General features: G+C 44.9%; 1 protein-coding gene across 2 annotated transcripts in view; it reads right to left on the bottom strand.

Moving 5' to 3' along the window:
- Positions 1–450: 450 nt before the first annotated feature.
- The window catches only part of Tbc1d8-9 (TBC1 domain family member 8/9), a 91,457-nt gene continuing 70,455 nt past the window's right edge, over positions 451–21,452 (bottom strand). The window contains exons 21-29 of one of the 2 annotated variants that reach the window (XM_077634775.1): positions 20,242–20,352; positions 18,851–18,961; positions 16,294–16,432; positions 14,985–15,221; positions 13,360–13,569; positions 11,543–11,613; positions 11,176–11,266; positions 9,403–9,506; positions 451–8,548 (exon numbers count right to left, since the gene is read on the bottom strand). In XM_077634775.1, the coding sequence (XP_077490901.1) occupies positions 8,315–8,548; positions 9,403–9,506; positions 11,176–11,266; positions 11,543–11,613; positions 13,360–13,569; positions 14,985–15,221; positions 16,294–16,432; positions 18,851–18,961; positions 20,242–20,352 (1,308 nt within the window). In that variant the 3' untranslated portion in view covers positions 451–8,314. Of the gene's footprint in view, positions 8,549–9,402; positions 9,507–11,175; positions 11,267–11,542; positions 11,614–12,827; positions 13,004–13,070; positions 13,570–14,984; positions 15,222–16,293; positions 16,433–18,850; positions 18,962–20,241; positions 20,353–21,452 lie in introns of those variants that run through there. The other variant, XR_013308021.1, reaches the window with a different exon arrangement.

Raw genomic sequence — 21,452 nt, 5'->3', positions numbered from 1 at the left:
CCACCTCCAGTCCCTGTACCCATTCCTAAACACCGGCTGCTTAAAGAATTGCCATATACGAGGCCAGTCTTATTTTTGCCAATTAATGCTTTTTTTATTCACCTGTCAAACTAATGTTTAGCATGTCCCAAATGTTTGCCAAAAACAACTCATTTCGTCAGTGTCGTTTCTTAATGAGTGCCAAATTGTGTCCCTTATGGTTATGTTGGTTGCATAAATTAATAGCACCCAAGCTTCCCCACAGAATGCCGATTTTGAAAAAAAATTTGTTTAGCCACTAACGGTGCACTTGGGTCTAACGATAGAGGGCAAGCTACAATCTCATTAGATTTTCAGGTAAGTTGTCAATCTCTTGAGAACAGCTGGAGCTGATAGCTCTTCCAGCTGATATTAAGACCAAGAACCCAACAATTTGTCAATCATAAGAAAAAAAAGGCAAGACAGCTGCAGTAAGTCACACACAACGTGCACACCTTTATTGGCAACAGCTCTCACAACGCACAAATTCAGCCTTTCGAAGTGCGTCACTGGCCTGCTAAGCCGCAATGCTGAGCGCAACAAATATAATGAGCACAGTTCCTCGTCTGGTTAAACTACTTCAGGGCAGTAAACATGGTGCAGTCTGGGCTTTCAGGGGTACATCCAACTTTTACACTGCACGCAACGACTATCTTTTAACGGTACAAAAATACAAATCTGCTTTCTGCCTTGCGCCTGCCTGACAACACACACTGGCAGGACTGCAAACTAGAGGCGGGTTCCTGAAAACTGTGCCAAACAACTGCTTCCTTCCATTCTCACTTAACGAGTGCAATCACCCTCTGTACAGCGCGGGCAGTGAATATTTGACGCAAACGTCTCAATCCACACCACAACGTATGCATTGCGAGGTGTCTAAAAACAGTTCTGGACTGGGACAGTCTAAAACTATGTGGACCCCTCTCACTTAAGCTTACTATGAGCACCTGGCCGTGCACCGCCACACCTCAACCAACTTCGCCCAACCAAGAAAAATCAAAGGCAGTGGCGAACGTCGACGTCGAAACAAATATGAAGCTTGCCACCCAGCTTAATTATTCCTCGAAGTAATCTCAATGGCACGCCACTAACACACATACACAAAGAACTGCATCACACGGCCAAAAGCAAGCAGACTTCCACTGGTTTGAGAGGAAACAACGCAGCTGATTAACAATAAAGCAAGCCAGCAGAAAGGAGCAGTGATGACACAGAACAGTGCACTTTCCATGTCTGCAAAAAAACTTCATAAGTGCATCTCTGTTCTTCTCAGACTGCTGCAGTTTCTATTCTAGTTCCATGTCCATAGTTTGCGAACAACACGGGATGTTAGTAAATCTGCTTCGCACAAAGGACAAAAAAGAGACTTCAATATGTTTCCCATCTCAACAATAACACAGTTTATTTTTATTCTACAAAAAATATCCTGCTATGTTCCAACCAATGCACAAGACGTTTGTGCACAGCCTATTTTCATCTATAGTATATATAAAAAGTACGAGAAAAAACACTCCACGTATTATCAACGACCATGTCCTATGTGAAGTCTCGAGCTGACAGGCTTGACTTGCAGAAAGACTAGCTTTGCTAAAATAGCTCGCAGTAGATTTGCCAGGACATATCTGAACTCTGCCCTTTTATCTCGACTTAATGCTAAAAGTGCGCACTTCAATGCAATGTAGTATGTACATTCTATTAAAAGCAACAGTTAACACACACTTAAAAGCTTGTGCGTTAGTGAATTTGCACAGAGGAGACAACTGCAGAAAAGAACATCTGAGAACGCAATTTTCGCAAAACGGCAGCTGTAATCAGCGTTTATCATCAGGTTCCCACCTGCACTAGTCACCACAGTACACAAAAAACGTAGGCAGCGAAAACGTGACACAAACACATGAAGTGCCAAGGTTCGCAGACAACGCGTGGACCCGTAGTACATACCCTGCAATTCAAGTGACAAAAGCATAGTTCAACCCACTGGGAGAACTGCATGCAAGCGGTTGCACTGTCCCCACTGTAATTTGCAAGCTGAACATGGTAATATGTGCACACTGAATAACATTACCTACGCATAATTATCTCCAGCAAGAATTTCCATAACAATGAGTTTTTTTGGCAGCACAAGTTCCACCGGGCTATAAGAAAATTGCAGCTACTGCAAAAGCAGCCTCATCTGATATGAAAAGATACACATTGCTTTCATCCATGGGCCAATACTTTTCTTAGTTGCATCTAGAGCTTCAACGCAGTACAGAAATCAAATTTCGGTCGTCTTGTTTATTCCTTGTAATGATCCATAAGTCACTAATCTGCATGGATCACAATGTAGTACTCGCCTATGACAAAAGAATAATTTATAACTGAATGTCTTTGCCCATACTGTATCGGTTTTCGGACAAGGGCTGTTCCAAAGATAATACAGTAGAATCCCAAAGATATGATCACGATTGATACGAATTTGTAAAATTTCCCGGCCAAAGTGCGTTGTGTACAATGGACAGAATTTTGGATGGTGTAAATGCTCTTTCGCGCCATCAAGGAATATATACGAATGCTGGAGCCGCAGCCGCATCTGCACCCGCAAGCACTAAGCGCGGACCTCAAAATCATAAACGCTGCGATCGTCAGTCATGCAGTACACACTGAGAACACTGAACAGTGCCGTGCGGCCGGCACGTCTCCAACACCATGATGGCTAGTCATGCAGCGGCCCACATATAGTCAACGTCGCAAGCGCCAGTCGCACGGCACGCACCGTGAGCAGTTAACGGTGGCACGCTGCTGTAAATAAACCTTGTCAGTCAAAAACAGATCTGTTTCAATGTATTTCCCATGCTCTGGCATGTGGATGTTCGTTGTTGGAAGATACGAATTTAGAATTTGTGACACTTTTTGTGACCTGGCAAGATTCGTATCATCGTGATTCTACTGTATAGGTAAAGTGATACATGAAAGAACTGAGATATAATCACTGCTTTGTCATTTTTATTTCACTATAACGCTTAGCCAGTTTGCTTAAAGTGCTGGAACAAAGAAGCACCAATTACATTGCAGTTTTTGTATATTTCATGTGGCCTATACTGAACTTTTGATGCCACTGACATTGTTGGGCTGGTGAGACTAAATTTGAAACAGCATGAGAGAGGGCATGAGATTATAAATTTTTTTACCACTTGCAGATGAATACCATGCATGGATACATGTGTACTATGTCTTGCACATCATCCTATGGACGTGGAACATGGAACGAAAATTTTGCAACATGGAACCAAAAAGCTTGACCAACGCAGGCTCGCATAATGAGGTCGGAATTTTTTCAAGTGATATCAACGGCTAAATCTTTGGAGCCACTCTGCTGCTGGATTGCATTCCTCGCATATTTCCAATAATTAAACTGTAATTTCAAGAAAAATACATTCAAGCTGGTTGGACATCAGTGCTGGCATATTATGCTGCAAAGCGTTCTTGTCAGGCACTGCTATAAGCACAATCAGTGTAACAGTACTAGTGGCACGTCACTGCATTTAAGACACCTGAAAAAAACCTAACGCATACAAATCTAATGGTAGTTTTAGCTCGATTTGTTTTCGCAAAATATCCCAAAAGAAAATCCCCTCCCATGAACACAATGTGTTCAATTGTCCTGGGCTTGCAGCATATAAAATAGTGAATGTCCAACAAGGCATGATGGCCTGTTTCTTTTAACCATGGTTCACCTTCCTATGTATCTGGCCGAGATTTGAAAAGAAACATGCATATATATATATTTGGCTGCTGATGTCACAAAGACTTTCTTAACCGCATGGAAATGTCCTTTGCCACACTATCCCTGATCATACTAACATACATACTAAAGCTAAAACTGTGCATTGTAAACTGTGAAGTTCAATGGTGAAGCGGCATATACGAGTTATGAGGGGTGCCATGGTCGAGAGCTCTAGATTAATATAGGTATCAGAATTTAATGACACCATTAGCCTGTGTGCTTGCACCCTTGATACCAGTTGTTTGCATGTTACATGCCACGAGGGTATCCAGCTCCCCTAAGTCTCGACAAATGAGGCTTTATTTTACAATAATACTTTTTGCGGATCATTCCTTTGCTTCCTTGACATTAAAACTTCGCTAATTCGAAGTCACTGGAAGCGCAAAAACAATTCAAATTAACTGCGCACGGCAAAAAAAAAAAATAAGCCGCTCCACCTTTTCTTCTATGCATTGTCTTCGTGCGGACCGGTTGACTATAGCGGCAAACCAAACTGCAAACAGTCCAGTGTTTTGGATTCCGGTGCGACGCACGCCTCCAAGATTATCGAAAGTTCGCTCTTGTGCTACCCATCATTCATCCGAGGAAGCGACTGCCAGCGCGAATGAACCAGGTAAACGGCGTGCAGTTTGAATTTTCTTTAGCGAAACCAATTCGCATATGAATTAATGGCTTTTTTTATGCCTGGAGCCCCATGCGGCATGCCGTAAGCAGACGCTGGCATGGGGCGTGAACTACCCGACGCTCATCCAGAACTACCTCAGGCCGACCCCCCAATATCGCATAGTTGTTTTTCCGAAGGAAGATCGACTTACACGCAACGGTACTAAAGTAATTAGAGATACTAGTAATGAAACCCTCTATCCAGGCACACCACTCAAAGAAATGACGCAGACTGGTGTTGAGCGCAGTCAACCCGTCGCAGGCACGAAGCAAGAAGGGTAGCGCCATGGTACAAGTGCAGAGCACATTTTGGCGGTCCGAAAGCCGTACCATAGACTGTTTCGCGTGCTGACAGTATTGGGGGCAGGACGTTTCACATGTAAACCATCGGCATTGCTCTCAGTACCGCTTCACGGCTCCGAGGGCCCATTGCTTCATTGGTCTGCGGCAAAATCAGGATTGGGGATTCCCGCGTAACACCCCAAACATCGAATTAACCGGGTTGGTGCAAGCCGCCACTTCAAATATTCCGGTTTAATCTGCATTAAAAATTCTTCTAATTACCCGAGATTTGGAATTAACAAAGCTCAAATTATCGAGGTTTTACTGTAGTCGGCAACAATTTTGACACTGGAGCCAGTAAATGACACTGCTCATTTGACCGCCATTCATGATGTCATTTGTTGCAACATGCAATGGTAGAAGGGAAAAATATTTAGAGGAAGAATTGTCACAAAATAGACGCCTTGATCGGTGCATTCTTGTTTGTGCAATATGCCGTCATTAAGTCACAAGCCAGAGAAACTACGTACTGGGGTGCACTGCACTTGTCCAAGGTTCAAAGTACGGGGTCTGACATTGCATCCAAGAAAGGAATACCAACCTCCACACTTCAATAATGGCCACTGTGCCATTAATAAAAGATTCGTGCAAACATGACATATTCACATGCAGTGTTGGCTGAATGAAGTAGGATTCCATGGTCTCAAGCAAAATGCATCTCTGAACCAAGTTAAATCGAGACAGGCCTTTCAACGCTCACACAAAGTTGGACACACCCAGTAGAGCCGGAAATATGCAATGTCAAAGCATCATGGTGCTGTGTAGTGCAACCGTGACTAGGTCCTTGAAATTCCAGCTTGAACTAGCAACTACAAAAATGTGGACAAGTTAATGCAGAACCCCACACCTTCTGTACGTTAGCATTCAAATTGTTTTTGATGTCAAGATGTCAAGCATGCTTGTCAAGGGGCAAAACTACGAAGGTTGGCTCAGACAGCTCAAACTACTTCGTATATCTGCTACTACGATTATTTTGTACCTGCAAAACACTGGTACCTGCACTATGAGTCTACGTGAGCATGAATATTTGTCATGCAGTTCAAAATGCCCTCTTGCCACCATAGAAGCCGCATTCCATGTCTCGCGTAGTAAAATATATGTGTACCGCATTCATCTATGACTACCTTGGTGAGCAAAGACTTCGTCAAAATTTTACTAATAAAATCTTTTAAGTGAGCCGTAACAAGTGCACCTAAATTGCCAACATACACACAGTTCAAGGCCATTTTGGATGTTGCTGGTGCTGCCAGTGTTGAATGCAGCACAGCGTTATGCTGAACAATATCTGACAACGCTCAGCCTTTGGGTCCGCGTGATGCACACAACTTTCTTGACCTGCCATAACAGGACGTCCATTTACAAGTGCAGTGTAAAAATAAACGCATCTCCCTCAAGGTCTCCACATGCAGAGTGAACTGTGCTACCAAATCGTGCCAAAGGATCCATGCAGCCGTCATTTACTAACAAGAAGCTCAACAGAAAGAGCACTCTCTTGCCTCAAGGCATACTGTTTCCACTTCACCCGCAACAGAGACATGTCAATCAAACATTTGCATTAAAAGCATGCAAACTTAAGCAGGGCACAATCGAGAGGTGCATGACTACAAGGAAAGCAGGCACGCTGCTGACGTGAGGACGGCTTTGGATGCGAGCGCGTGCAACACAAACAATACCACGCTGTGCAGATTCACACAATTCCAACAGTATAAAAAAAAGAGCTAATAAACGTCCGGAAAAAAAAAAAACAGCTTGAACTGGCATCCTCACAAACAAATTCTAAGCATAAACGAACTAGACGAATCAGCATGCACTCAACTCTACCGGCATGAAATTGAGCAATAAATTTGTGCTGAAAGAAGCAACAACCAAAGCGACAACTCCAAGTGAACATCTGAGTGCGCTAATCGCTGCTAGAACAGTTATTAGCTATTAGTAAGAGTGCGCGGAAGAAATTGAAGCAAGAAACAAACACTTCGGAGGAAACCACAATAGCATGTTACTCACGTCTTCGCAGCAGTTTGCAAATCAGTGCTGATCAATTATGTCTAAGTTCATAGTAGATGCATTTAAGGCTGCAACTCATATTGTGAATTGTACAATAAAACAGCAGCACCAGATCTCTTGTTTTTCTGATTGGTCGAGCATCAGATGATTGCAGCGCACTAACAACATGCGCAGTAGAATGCAGTGCGTACAACGCTGAGGAAACAAGGGACATAACTGAGTTGAATGTACAAACTCTGCAGAATACTGTCTTCAAATGTCCGGTAAACATCACCCTGACACACATCACAGTCGAGATTTAATCCCACACATTTTTAGGTAAGAGAGCACGACAAAGATTTCGAATGAAAGACCACACCAGCAACAATCAGTGTTGCGCAAGATTTTGCCACTTTCCGTGACCGCATAATTATTCCCTCCTGGTTCACGACACTCGCGGATGTCGTGGGAGCACGTCTGTGCAATGACAGAGAGAAACATCCCTTTCGAGTGAGATGTAAAACGGGCACAATGGGTGTTATCTTTACTGCTGTGCCGCACAGTTCCAAAAAGGGAGAACAATTTGCTTCAGCACTGAACGAGCCAAGTAAGTGCTCTTGTCTCACGGATGTGATGCCCAGCGGCAATTCTATTCCACAGGCATGATAGATTTGTACACTGGTCATCACTCAGTATAAACCCATTTCCCCAAATATACCTACAGACTGTGCCATTAAAAGGCAGGACAGATCTCTGAATGTGCACCAATGAAATTCAACATGCACAGCCCAGCTTTCAGAACCTGCCACAGCCATAGACATCCTGCAGAAGGTGTCTGTCTGTCTTGGCCTAAAAGGCTACAGCGAATTCTCAGCTCCAGCCAATAATGCAGAAGCTGAGTGATCGACAACAAGTGCACCATAGTAGCCTTCTCCAATCACAGGCACTACTACCGCTCAGCATTCCTGTTGGCAGCGCTCTTAATACGGCTGAGTGACTGATGTTGGCGAGGTGTTCCATGGCAGATCATTCAGGTCGATTCTTTAGTCTCGACAAACAACTTTGGTACGGCTCTCCGGATCTTCACAGGCCTCTGGAGTCTGGCTTCGAGACCAGCTTGATGCACAGTGTTTCAGGCCGGCCAGCTGCATTGCCTCACACGAAGCACCGCACAACAGGGCTCTTGCCGGCCTTCGAGCCATCAGTTTTTGCAAAGCACTTGCAGCACTGCATGATGGTACCACGTTTTCCACAACTGCTGCTAGTGGTCGAGTTGCACCGTACAAACTGTCGCAGTACATTCAAACACTGCAGCCATCAACATGTAAACAGCGCTCGCAGTCAAACACGCAAAAAATCACAATCAATTGCATGGAACTTACAGTGTGGCACAAGAAAAGAGGCACACGTACAAACGTGCTATGACACCGACTTGCGGTGGGCTTGGCAACACGAATGCCATTCCCGAGGATTTTCACCTGTTCTGGCACACCAGAGACGGAACTTCACACCACATCAGGATTTTGGATTGTCGCTAGAACTTCAGGCGCGTACGGGCCCGGTGAGTGGAGGCGTGCTCGAAGCACGCTGCCGGAAGCGGCTGCTGCGGAGCCCCTCCAACGCGGCCGACACGGCCGTCTTGGCGTCAAAGAAGTGCACTAGCAGTTCTTCCTTGTGCATGCAAGCACGGAACTGCTGGAAGCTGATGCACCAGTGCTGGTCCCACATGGCCGATGAGACACTTGCCGTTGCACCGCCATTGTCCCGTGGCCCCTCCTGATGAAACAGAGAGGTCGACGGTCAAATCAAACCAAGTTTACTGAACACACACAGAAAATCGGAAGCATACATGTTAATACCATATTTACTCGATTCTAACGTGCACCTTTTTTCTGGAAAGAAATGGCAGAACTATTTCACTATTTTGTGAAGAAAGTCCACAAGGAAGATGAATTCTTTGTATTTGGTTTACTTGGTTTACTAGCACTGCATACTGACAACACCTCCCTCACTCCTTGGTTAGATTTTAAAAACCAAGTAATGCTACAACATCAAGTGATTGTTTTTTTTTTTTGTCATAAAAAAGTTCCATTTTGTGTTGTTTGCATGGTTTTGTGTAACTACTGGTGCGTAATGAACCATTACGCAGCATGGAGGATGAGACAAAGAAGTGACACAGAAACGACGGGACATGTGACATTCCTCACGCTGCCTAATGGTTCCCGATGCATAACAGACTAGACCAGAAGACAAAGATATTAATCTACTGCTGCGTCTTTATTAATTTCTGCTCTCCAACCTTTTTTTTGTGCATGTGTGCTACAGTCTGTAACACGTTACCGGCGCCTGCACTGCTCGCCCCTGTACAAAGCATTCAACAACGACCTTCAGAGGTAGGTGAATAAAATAAATAAAACAACAGTGCTGAGCATGCCACCATCGCTAAGAAAAAAATACAAGCCAGACACTCAGGCAAACAGCAGCTTCAATGGCACTACCTTTGCCTAAAGTAAACCGGCAACGGGGGTGTGGTTTTCAGCTGTACAGTAGAGCCCTTATGGTACCCCCAAAAGAACCGAACATGCCGAAAAGTTGCTTTTGGCAAAGACTTGAGGCACGACCAGTCTCACCGTCTGCTGTGCTCCGTCCCCTGCCGACTGCTGACGCAGTGAGTCATTTTGTTGTTTTGGCTTTGCCTCATGGTTCAGCTCCCCCATCTGAAGCAGCTCCGTTCCTGTTCACACAGAGGAGGAAGTGAAAAAACAATAAATAAAACCAGCGTAAAAACAACGCAACGGTAGAAATACTTTCTCCGTTTCATACATAGCAGGCAACGCTGCCAATGCAGTTCACACAGGCTGAGTCCGCACCCAAAAAGTAGGTCACCATACAACCAACGTGAACACAGGCAATTTTTATTGTGACAAGTCTTAAGTACCATGACTGGTAAACTCCTGTATTTCCTCTTAACTCTTGCCACACTTTCATCCTGCGACTCACTGAGACTTTCAAGAGGTAAGAATTACATGTGGTGGTATGATACGCAGATGGTAGGCAGAATCGCTCTTGCTCCACCCGCACCTAAAAAATTACAGCGAGATGGCTCGAACACTGTGTGGCTCACAGCTTGGACCGCTATTTTCAGTGTCAGCATTCGTTTTATACTGCTCCTTGTTTTCGCTCAAACACTAACCGAGGCTTCGAGAAGAGCGAATGATACGTGGTGGAATAATACGGTTCCTCGGATGCACTACTCCCGCACTACGCCCGTCCTTGTCGCCTCGTCTCTGTCCTCGTCTGTTCAGCGCTGCTTTTCCAGAAAGCCTCCACTGCATTGCCTGCCATGTACGAAACGGAGTATACAGGCACACAAGCGCAGCAGACGGTGTCACTGTAGTAGTTTCACCGTTCATGCTTGTGCTTTGTCCGCTGTACAGCTCTGGCATTGCCATGCACATCCGCATTAACTCTTGAAAACAGCTCCATTAAGCTTCTGTCATGCAACCCCCTCTTATGGCGTTGTCTTCAAGACAGCTGTGTAAGGTGTGCGGCTGCACATTGGTCCCTTGTCTCCCATGCGCCGTCCGCCCCTAAATGTCCCTGGGGTGTGGTTCGCACCACCAGCAGCGAGTGGTGGTGCACAGCCTGTATATCATCAAAGCCACAAGTGACTGGTGGCAGGCAGCCCGCACATGACCACGTCATAAGTGAACAGTAGTGCACGGCCTGTACATCACCAATGTAATGAGTGAGCAGTGCCCCACAGCCAGTACATCACCAATGTTATGAGTGAGCAGTGGCTCACGACCCGTAGATCACCAATGTTGAGCGAGCAGTGGCCCACGGCCAGTACATCACCAATGTTGAGTGAGCAGTGGCCCACGGCCAGTACATCACCAATGTTGAGTGAGCAGTGGCCCACGGCCCGTACATCACGAATGTTGAGGGAGTAGTGGCCCACGGCCCGTACATCACCAATGTTATGAGTGAGCAGTGGTCCATGGCCCGTACATCACCAATGTTGAGCGAGCATTGCCCCATGGCCTGTACGTTGCCAATGCTATGATTGAGCAGTGGCCCACGGCCTGTTCATCACCAATGTCGCAATCGCGTCATGGGGTAGGTAGTGCAATTAGTGAGCGGCACGGTGCAGCCGTAAAGAATTCCATCAGCCGTGAAGAGACCTGTGTGAAAGCATTTCCCATGAATTACGAATGAATATTTTTCGTGACCTCAAGAGATTCATATCAGCGAAATTGCACTGCAGCAACTTCTCTCAGTAGAATTCATTTTTTTCAGAATCCGAAAAAAACTGATCAACCAGAGGCTCATATGGAGCTTTGAGCTGCACTGCGAACCGAAAATAAATGAGGTGTGCACTGCAGTGGCATGTGAGAGAATACCTGTGCATGCAAGGGCATGGTAGAAGTCCTGCTCTTCTGGGTGGCCCACAAAGAGGTTGTACACACTCTGCCACATCTGGACAAACTGCTCCTGCACAAACAAAGGACAGTCAGAATGTACCACAAAGAGGATAAAAATTGCGAGACGAAAGCTTTGCCTCTCTTTTTTATGCACATGGAGCAGCCACACACTCATATACCAACAAACAACACAAAAGGTACAATATACACAGCAGTGCCCCTTGCATATCTTCCTCTTGGCACAGGCAAATGCCGATGGGATACCTTTCACTGCAGCGTGCCATGAAGCATCCGAGGAGAACAGCTTGCAACTGCACTCTTTCTACACCATGACACAACGCCATACCTGGTTCATGTCTGGAAGAGTCATGTCCGACGGCTTGCTTGAAGACCGGGAAGGGTCCCCGCTGCTTCCGTCTAACGGCAAAAGAAAAAAAAATATTACAGGTGACCATCACAGCCAAGTCTTCCAAACAGAGGACATAACAGAATACTCACACCAACACACTGTGGCACTGATCTCAGGAACATAGACAGTAACAAAATACTTGACATCATTACTGAATTTTTGTTCATAGTTAGCTGTAATCATGATTTAAATCGGCAAGAGGTATGCTCAAAGCATCAAAATTGGATTCAACGAAGACACAATCATGCCTGTTCAATGGCACTGAATGACATGAGTAATAGTACGTCAGTTATAACTCTTGCGGTGGACATGCACTAAGTGCCCTTTGCTCTGCACCCTAGTACGACTGCCTGACATGGCTGCTCTGTCCTTCCAGCTGCTTGACTCCGCAACTCGAAATAAATCACACCGACACTCCCAACTTGCACAAACACATGAACGGGCACCATAGGACAGGGCCAGGCAATAGCTAAATAGAAATGAATTTTAAGAGCGTTAGCTCTAACTACTTACATTTGTCAAGGACGTGTCTGTCTGCAATGAAGGTCAAATTGACCAAAACAGTAACCACGTGACCCCACTATATCACACAGCAACATTGGGCGCATAGCGCCTCAATTTATACATATACTACTTTCAATCCGTTATATATGTGCCAGGATAGCAGCCATTGAAGCCGGATGACCCCGGGACCACCATTTGCATAAAATTTGGGGGCCACCCATTTGACGTAGTATGTTCAAAGGGGTGCCAGATGACTTGGCACGTTCCTGAGGATAAAATTACTAATTGAGACGAAGCCCAAAATGTGTGTGGGATTCGCAACGACGACCTTCCAGCCACCAAACAGTGCATTCCGAGGAACTTCAGATGACGATTACAGCCGAACCATTTTTCGCAAGCGCTTGCGGATGTTGTCAAAACAATTCGTCATGTTGTGATGCACATATTTATAAAATTTATTAACTGATATAATGAGGTAATATACGGGATATAGTGAAGGTGGCTATAAATCGCAATATTACTGCAAAACCCATGAGGTAGATGGCGCTGCTTGTGTCTTAGAAAGAATATGTTTCTGGAGAGGAAACATCCACGGATGTTGGAATTTATTTGGTCTTATCCACGTTTGCTGAACACATCGATGTAAACACTTAAAGCTCCCGCAGCTAACGCTTTTAAGTCGAACACTGAGGCAGTGTTGGCGGAGAATTTATTTTTTCTGGACAGAAAATTATTCATAAAAAACGAGGAGTTTATGTTCAGGTTTCATCAGTTTTTAAGCAGGCAAATCCCGTGACATGAAACATGCCTCCTTGTCGAGGTCTTAAATGGCAACTCTGCAAGCAATATTACGAGTTAACAGCCTCCCCCCTCAGTCCTAACACAGGCACCACTCTTTTCTGGAATAACCAAAGTCCCTAGAATTTGCATGCCAAGTTCAGTGAACAACGGTAGGCACCACTCTTTTCCGGAATAACCAAAGTCCCTAGAATTTGCATGCCGGGTTCAGTGAACAACGGTGAACTTGCTTAACCATAGTCTTCCCTTTTTTTCGGTGCCAAGAACAAGATGCACATGGCAGTAGCATGGGTCTTAGAACACGTTCTTGGTCAAGTTGGTTGGTTGGTTGGGCCTGTCTCATGTTTCTTTTCCTGTGTGCTTTTTTGTGCGCTTCATCTACTCAAGCGATGGGTGTTAGAATCAGGCGAATACGACAGCAGAAATCAAGAACCTAAAGGTGGCACCCTTACAACTGCTGCTGAGCGAGGCTGTACCGAAGATGGAGTCACAGTCCCGAACCCGCTGAAGGACTGCGTCGAGAAGCTCCATGCGATGCTGAAGTTGCTGCTGCTGCGACCCCTGTGCCCCACTGCTGGCGGATGACAGGACCTGATCGACGGAAGTGGCCTCCTCTAGGGAGCTGAAGTATTCCTCGGCCTCTGTGGCGACTTCTGTGCTGTCTGCGGTGGGGACAGCGACGAGGTTACAAACAGTGTCGGTAACATGAATCCCATTACGCCCAAACAAGCCTAACTGTTTGGGCCTTTATTTCTTGTGATGCCACATTTACTTGCATGTTGAATGCAACCACAGTTTTGGCTGTAAAAATACAAATTTTCACTAATACGGTCGACTGTCGACAATTCGAACTTGAAGCAAATTAAGCGAGCTCCAAATAACGACATTCTACTGTATATTACCCTGAATAAAGAGAGCACCTCACTGATTTTTCATAAACGTCACGCTTTTTAAGAAAAGAAACAAGTGCATTCATAATGGAATGCTTATGCCGTCATGAAATACACCTTAACGCAGAAATGATCACATTCCAGTTGCAACAAACATTATCCATCTGTGCCTGAAAAGGCCCAGCAATGATACAGGGCTAGCATACAGTCAGCATCAATATGAAGGCGTTTGTTTTCATGCCAGCTAAACCGCACCAATAACCGATAATTCCCCCCCCTCGTTGTAACGATCGGTTACTCTCTGATAAAAATGGCGCTGATGGGTAGAGGAACCAATAGGCCAGCTATGCTCATGCATTCAGTTCGGCCTTCTTGTAAGTGTGAACTGCTAAAGATAATTTTATTCGACCACGTTAGCCCTAAAGTGTTCACCTTTGCATCGATTCTGACAGTGCCAAACTCTCTCTGCCGATCTTTTGCTCAACTATTCAATTCAACAAAACACGTGCACAATAGCAATGGAGGGAACATCTTCAAGGTCTCTGGTGCTCAAAAGGCAAACGTTTCAAACATGAGAATAAGCCGACTATAATAAGCATGAAAAGCTGCACTTCTCCAGACACAACATAGTGCAACTTTACTGCAAATCACTGCAAAACACCAGCAGTCATCACTGTCACTTTTACACTCCCAGTGGGGGCAGAAAGTCTAGAGAGTTATTTCATTTCTCTTGCACATTTGCACAGTTGCACTTTTGTGGATTTAACCCTAGCTGTGGTGCCCGAATGTTTGCTTTAACCAAGTTTCGTACTGGAGGAAATTTGTCCAACACTATGTACAAAACCAATTGTCACTGTGGCAGCCGCTGCGACTGTCGTTGCGACTGTCGTTGCGACTGTCGTTGCGACTGTCGTTGCGACTGTCGTTGCGACTGTCGTTGCGACTGTCGTTGCGAATGTCATTGCGACTGTCGTTGCGAATGTCGTTGCGAATGTCGTAGTGGCCATCATTGTGACTGTCAAGTTGCTGGCACTCTTGCTAAGCTAACATTCGTCACAACTGAGGCCTTGACCTGGACACTCAGCCATTATGAAAGAAAAGCTACTCGTTGCAACCACTACTCAACTGCACCAACTTCTATCAACACAAAGGACAAGACATTTCAAGCCCAATGATGCCATGCTGACCTTGCTCGGGAGTATCATCCGCAGAGTCCCGCTGTGTGTCCTCGACGTCGCCCGGCTGGCAGACCACCAGATGAGCGCCATACAGCAGCCGCAGCCGGTCGTCCATGTCACCACGCGAGGACATGGCCAGGATGCGGCAGAAGTCAGCCAGGCTCACCCAGCCGTCGCAGTCGGCATCGGCCATCCGGAAGAGGCGCACACCCAGACGACGCGGATGCTCCCCTTGACTCCACGGCCCTATGTCAAAAAGAAAAGGACATCAACATCTTGATCTCTGACAATGCTGTGAACATGATCTACATGTTGGAGTGCAAGGTACCTAGATGGGTGATGATGTGCAAACAGGAAGATATCTCCCATTTCGTATCATGTCAGTCATTTTTCTGTAGCATAACAAGACTTTCCTGCCTTTTCTTTGTATGTCTAATCCTGCTTAAAAAGAACCTGTGCTCATTTATTTATTTTGCTGCTGCTTGATCACCCAAATGTTTCTATTGGTTACTGCTGACAGAAGATAGCTCACATCAGTCCTTAATCATAAGATCTCCTCCATAAAAACTCTGACCCAATGACGCTTGATCCTTTGGTCTCAAATGGTATCCAATCTGCTTGGTAGATAGCAAATAATGTGATAATTTGCACCTGATGTATGAACTGCACCTGATGTATGAAATGGAGTATAAAGATAAATGGTGCACAAAGACACCAGAAGGATGAAAATATGAGAGTAGAGGTCAATGATAAAGAAAAGAAATGTACCTCCTCTCTGCCTCTAGCCTGACTGTCATGTGTTTTGCTAAATTGAATCAAACTCTGCAAGATATGCATTTTAAATTTTTCTGTTCTGGCGTGAACTGTAACTACGCACAAAAAAACTCTTTCGCTTATAGACTCGGGCACACCTTGAATGACAACACACTGGTGTGCTTCATTCCACTTAAGTTGCTATTGAGCAAACCACGGCAACTAGGCCGAGAAGTTCTCTTGAAAACCATTTTTTCCTCTTTATTTTCAAAAGACTCGCATTTATTACTGTTTTTTTTTACTTTGCAACTTAGCATTCTGACACTATCTTTATAAAGATATGATGGCCAATCAATTTGTCATGGTCGATTTCCTTGTTACTCCAAAGTCTTCCACGATGTGAACGATTCCAAGAATAAAAGAACGGGCATCCCAAAAAATGCGCCTTCTATACCTGTCCTTGTCCCGGCTCGACTGGCCCACTAAATTGCCTGTCTGCACTGAAAACCTTCCAAGATCCACAGTACTTCATACGCCCCTTGCCCGTTCTCTCTCAAGGACTCACCCATGGCCCCTAGGAAACTGAGGAACTGGTCCATGTCCAGGTGGAACAGCTGCTCGCCGTAGGGGGCCCCACTGTCAATGTTCGGAGGTGCCACACCCGGAGGCCCCGTACCCCAGCTGTGCTGGCTCAGTTGCTGCTCCTGCAGGCAGTCGACGGAGAGGGTAACTCCGTGAGCTTCCACTTGTTCATGCGATATCTCTCTCAAAACAAGTTCATCACACACACTGCACCAGTGAGGACATCTTGTAAAACTGTCTGCCAACAGGAAGCACATTTGCTACTGCCACACACAAACGTGCTGCAGTTACCCTCTGGCATAGAAAATTTCCCTTTGAGAAACGAGGCACACTTCAATAATAACTAGAGGCAGTGCTATGGCTGAATTTGGTTCGTTTCATAAGATGACGGCTCCCTACCCATGCTGGAATGCAAGACGATGGCAACTGGACCTGGTGTCTGCTATAAACTCTGTACTGGGTGAAATCAAGACCCGGTTTGATTGTACACTGAGCGTATACTACTACAAGCAGCCAAACGAGCAGGCTACGAACAGGATACGAGCAGGCTATGAACAGGATACGTGCAGGATACGAGCAGGCAAGAAGGAGTAATCTTTACAAACACCACTTCGTACATCTGGATGATGATGCTTGCAATCGGTTCCAGAAGTCAATCAAGACGAGGTCTGTGTACTGTTCGCGGTCTCCAAACTTGAGGGTTGACCCATACGGAAAACTCAGCCGCGGAAAGGCGCAAAACTGGCTACATGCTCCGAAAAGGAAGCGGAAACAACGCCAATGAAGCTGTGGTGGGAAGTCCTGAATTCTGGCAGCCCTCAAGCCCTCACAAACTATGGCTGTTGCTGCCACATTTACTGTGAAAATGTTTCCCTCGCTTTTGAAGAGAGGCAAGCAAACAGCTAATATGAGGATCAGAAAGAAGACCCACTGCACCTCCTCACATCAACCGCACACTTTAGAGGCACTGCCATAAAGACAAAACTTCCCTCAGTCACTGAGCTGCACAACCAGTCATGCCTCCTAAACGTGGGCAGGTGTTCTCAGCGGCATTTATGCGGGCAATAATCTTAGGCGCGGAAGGGTCAAAACATTGAGCAACAGCACACGATTTCAATGTCACTTAAACGTGCATCAGATATTACTGTACTCCATTTCATACATCAGGTGCAACACTGTGAAAGGTACGGAAGAAGTCCACATGACAAAATAAATGCAGGCGCGCTATTCCATGCTTGTATTGTGGTAGAGTGGTCTAAGGCACAACAAAGAGACAGCTTGTCACCAGCAATGAGAGCGCGTTTAATCAAACTCGTGATGAATGTATCACGCAATAAGCCTGCAGGCAAAGCATTTATTATTTTTCGCTCAGCACAAGGGATGCATTACTTTTTGATGGCGGATGTAGGCAGCGCACAAAAGCGCATCAGCTTTGACAGCACTGCAGCTGATGTATGAAACGGAGCATAGAGAAAGCACCCAGCATGCCTTTTCAGTGACAAGTTTGTCACGGTGCCACTGCAGCTTTGGAATGCGGTGCATTGTGCAAGTATGTTGGCGGCTAGGAGCTTCCACTGATTGGCCGATGTGATAAGCCAACTTTTTTCTTTTTGCAGTTCCGAGGTTTATGGTTGACCTACATGACATATCGACCAATAAGCGAGTTTATATAAAATACTTCATATCAAAAGAAGTAGCCTATGTTTATGGATTGCTTGCCTCTGGTGTTTGTCCGTACATTGCATCATACATGCAAAAAACACCTGCGGCAAGCTTATTTTAGTGTTGTGTTGTACTGTGTTGGGATTTATAGCATTTATGCAGCTAAGCCTATCATGCACCAAACATGAGATTAAAATGCCTGTTTGCAGTGCTGAAGGCACTAAAATTTTCCAAATCTGGCAGTGCATTTTCTCCCAAGAGCAACTCTGGGTGAAAAGAATTGTCAAATGTTTTTTTTTTTTCACTTTATTTTTCAAGATTTTGTGCATGAAAATAAAACGTTCACTGTGAGCATGTCTCCAAATGTTTCACATAGAGGTTAATCTTGCATAATAAAGAAAGTTGCAAAGTGGAGCGACAAGTTCAAAAATCCTACTACAACTCAAGTCCTACAATAAACAGGATGATAATTTTACCCTTATTTAACTCATTCATGTCAAGAGAAGCCAATGGCATTCATATCAGCAGGTTCCCTGCAGCCACATTTCTTACAACCGCACAACACAAAACTTGCACAACATATTATATAAGTGCACGAAGACTTGTTACATGAAATCACATGGCACGTTAAATATCAGCACAAAAAAATGCGTTTCCTGAAGTTTCACAATTGTGACCTCAGTAATAAAATTTTCATTCTAAGACCTATTGTGCCCCTTGACTTGAAATTTGAACCGATGCTCTGGCCCCATCAGCATCAAGTGCCTTAAAAAAGGCTCCCGTTAGTTCAAACTCTGCACACTTCAAACACATTCTCAGCCCTCTGCGAGCTGGAGTTATTGACAGCCAACTCAAGGCGCCCGACATGCAAGGCCTACCCTGATAAGTGCGACCAGGTCACTGAGCTCCTCTGACGTGAGCAGAGCCGAGATGCGGGGGTCCAGGCTCAGGCTGCGCAGCACGTTCTTCACACTGGTGTCTTGCAGGCCCTGCACACGCACACACACAGACGTTGGGTACAGTGCTCGGCACAAATAACATCCGTCACATCCACTGAAAGCCTAAAAGCCCAGACTAACGGCAGGCAAAAGTTCATGTTAATTTACCAGGCTCAAATTAACCCTGTAATGCTTTTGCATATCACCTAAGAGAAAAAGTGCAAAAATATGAATAACTCATTTCTGTTCACATGGCTATAATACATAAATTGTAAACACAGTTATGCAAATGGACTTTTGCAACATATTTACCGAGGCAAGTTCTAATTGTTGACTGACAGAGATGCAGGCGCGCCTGCTAAGAAGACAAATTCGTGCACGAAGCTAACCCTAAAGACACAAAAGACAAATTTCTGGCTTCATAAAGCTGCACTGACAAGTGATGGAGCAGTTTTGATATCTGATATTGATTTACTGCAGGCGCCGTTGTATTTGCCCTTAGTTTTATCATCTTCAGACACTCAGCAAACCATAAAAATTTGCTCGATTCAATTATGCCACAATCATCTTTTTGCCCTTACCAATCTCCTGCTTGCTTGCATTTCTGATATGTGGAGACCAGAAGTGAAATCCTGCAAGCTCATAACATTTATCTAACATTTTCAATGCCTGCACATCATTACAGGGTTAAGTCCATCACTTAATTTCCACTGCCACAAGACTGTTTCCGACACAACCAAACTAGTCACCTCATCAGCACGAGTGCACTTCGACAGAAGACATGTCCCAGACATGTCCTAGATCTGACAGAGGATGTGCAGCGTTACTCCGAGCTGTAAATTTCCATACTGTAACTAACTTCCTCCACATACTCTTTTAGATTTCCTATTCTTGTCTCAATGGGACCATATACAAACCATATCGTATAACATATGCAAAAGTGATGTGCATCTTTTAATTTCATCGCTTACCAAAACAGTCATAGCCCACGAAGCAGAACATACTGAACACCCCTGCTAGTAAAAACAGTAATTCCGAGTATCTAAGACTATGTTAGACGTTCCACCAGAACAGGCATCTCTTATAGTCTGGACATCTGGGCTAGTTGGCAATCTTGCATGACTGAAAAATAGCCTTGCCTCACCAAAAAAAAAAGTGTGAAACCAGGAACCGGCAGAAACATCACATGCGCCTTTCTGTCCCTGGTCTGCCAGCCATGTTTTTCTATGCTCCAGGGAGACATGTGCGGCGCTGACGCATGTGGTGTGCTTTCAACCGCACACAGAATTAGCAACGTGCCGGAAGAAAAAAAAAAACATTTGTAGACTTGCCTGCACCACGCTAAGCCTGTGCTTGAGGCGGAGCTTCTCAATCATGCTGGAAGTGAGGAAGCCGTACTTGCTGTACGACTCGTAGACCAGTGTTGAAATGTCCACAGTCACCTGCAGGGAAGCCACCACATGGTTGAGAGAGACAGACAACCAAAGAAGCAAATCGGTAGCTAGCATATTTGAGAGAAAGACCAGAATGCACAGTTTTTGATCAACTGGGCTCTTTACAATGCAGGAACGTGGTCTGGTTAGCATTGGTTAGAAAGTCACAAGGAGACTATTGTAGCATACTATAGCTGCGATGAATGACAAATGAATATGAAACACAGTGCAAATTAAATGATTTTATTCATGAATGCACAAGGGTTTTCTTAGATTTTTTTGTTTTTTTGCAACAGAGGAGGGGATTAAAAAATTAGATGCCTGACACAGAATCATGCATAAAACTGAGTGTTTGTGCTCTGTCCTGTCTGTGTCATTCGTCACAACTTTAGCGCTCTGATCGTTTGCTTGTACTGCATTCAAGCCGTGTAGTTGTCCCCTCAGATTTCAGCACACACAGTCATTTCATGCCAGCGAAAAATGCAGAGAAAAGACTCGCCAAAAAAGTTTGTAGAGCTAAGCTTACCAGCTTAGTGCAAAGAGCTCTTTCCTTACCATGCCATAGGCCATCGGTCACATATATAACAGGTGTATTGAGCCTGCTGTTAAAAATTCCCATGGCACTTTTGGACAGGCTGCGCCATCTAGTTTGCTTCTATAACACCATCTCTTTGGTTTCAGCTGTTTTTTTTTCTTCATTTTTTTAACACGAGGAGGCAACATGAAAAATGGAACTGACTGGATGTGGTTCGCCGGTTGTCGATCATGCCATCCATTTTGCCGTGCACTCCTCAAAGGCCCAACTACACTGAGCACTTTTGTCAGTTCTTATGCTGCCTTTTTTTTTTTAGAGCAGCAGTAGCCAGAATTCAGTTCCGATTGCGAGACTTTGTCTCAGAGATCCAGGACAACAGCGTTTGCTAGCACATTTCGTTTTACTATTTACGTTGTATTTCATGTAGTTACGTTTGATTTGTATATGATGAGAGCGGTTTTATTTATAATTTTGGAATATGAGCATGAGCATGATCACATTTTTTTTCTGACATGCAATATGAGGGAGTCAACTTATTGCAATCGTGCAAATACGGTACATCATCAGCCATAAG

The sequence above is a fragment of the Amblyomma americanum genome, chromosome 8 (genome assembly GCF_052857255.1).
Source record: "Amblyomma americanum isolate KBUSLIRL-KWMA chromosome 8, ASM5285725v1, whole genome shotgun sequence".
Classification (NCBI taxonomy): Eukaryota; Metazoa; Arthropoda; class Arachnida; order Ixodida; family Ixodidae; genus Amblyomma; species Amblyomma americanum.
The sequence above is the reverse complement of the archived record's forward strand: the minus strand, read 5'-3'. Positions and strand labels throughout refer to the sequence as shown.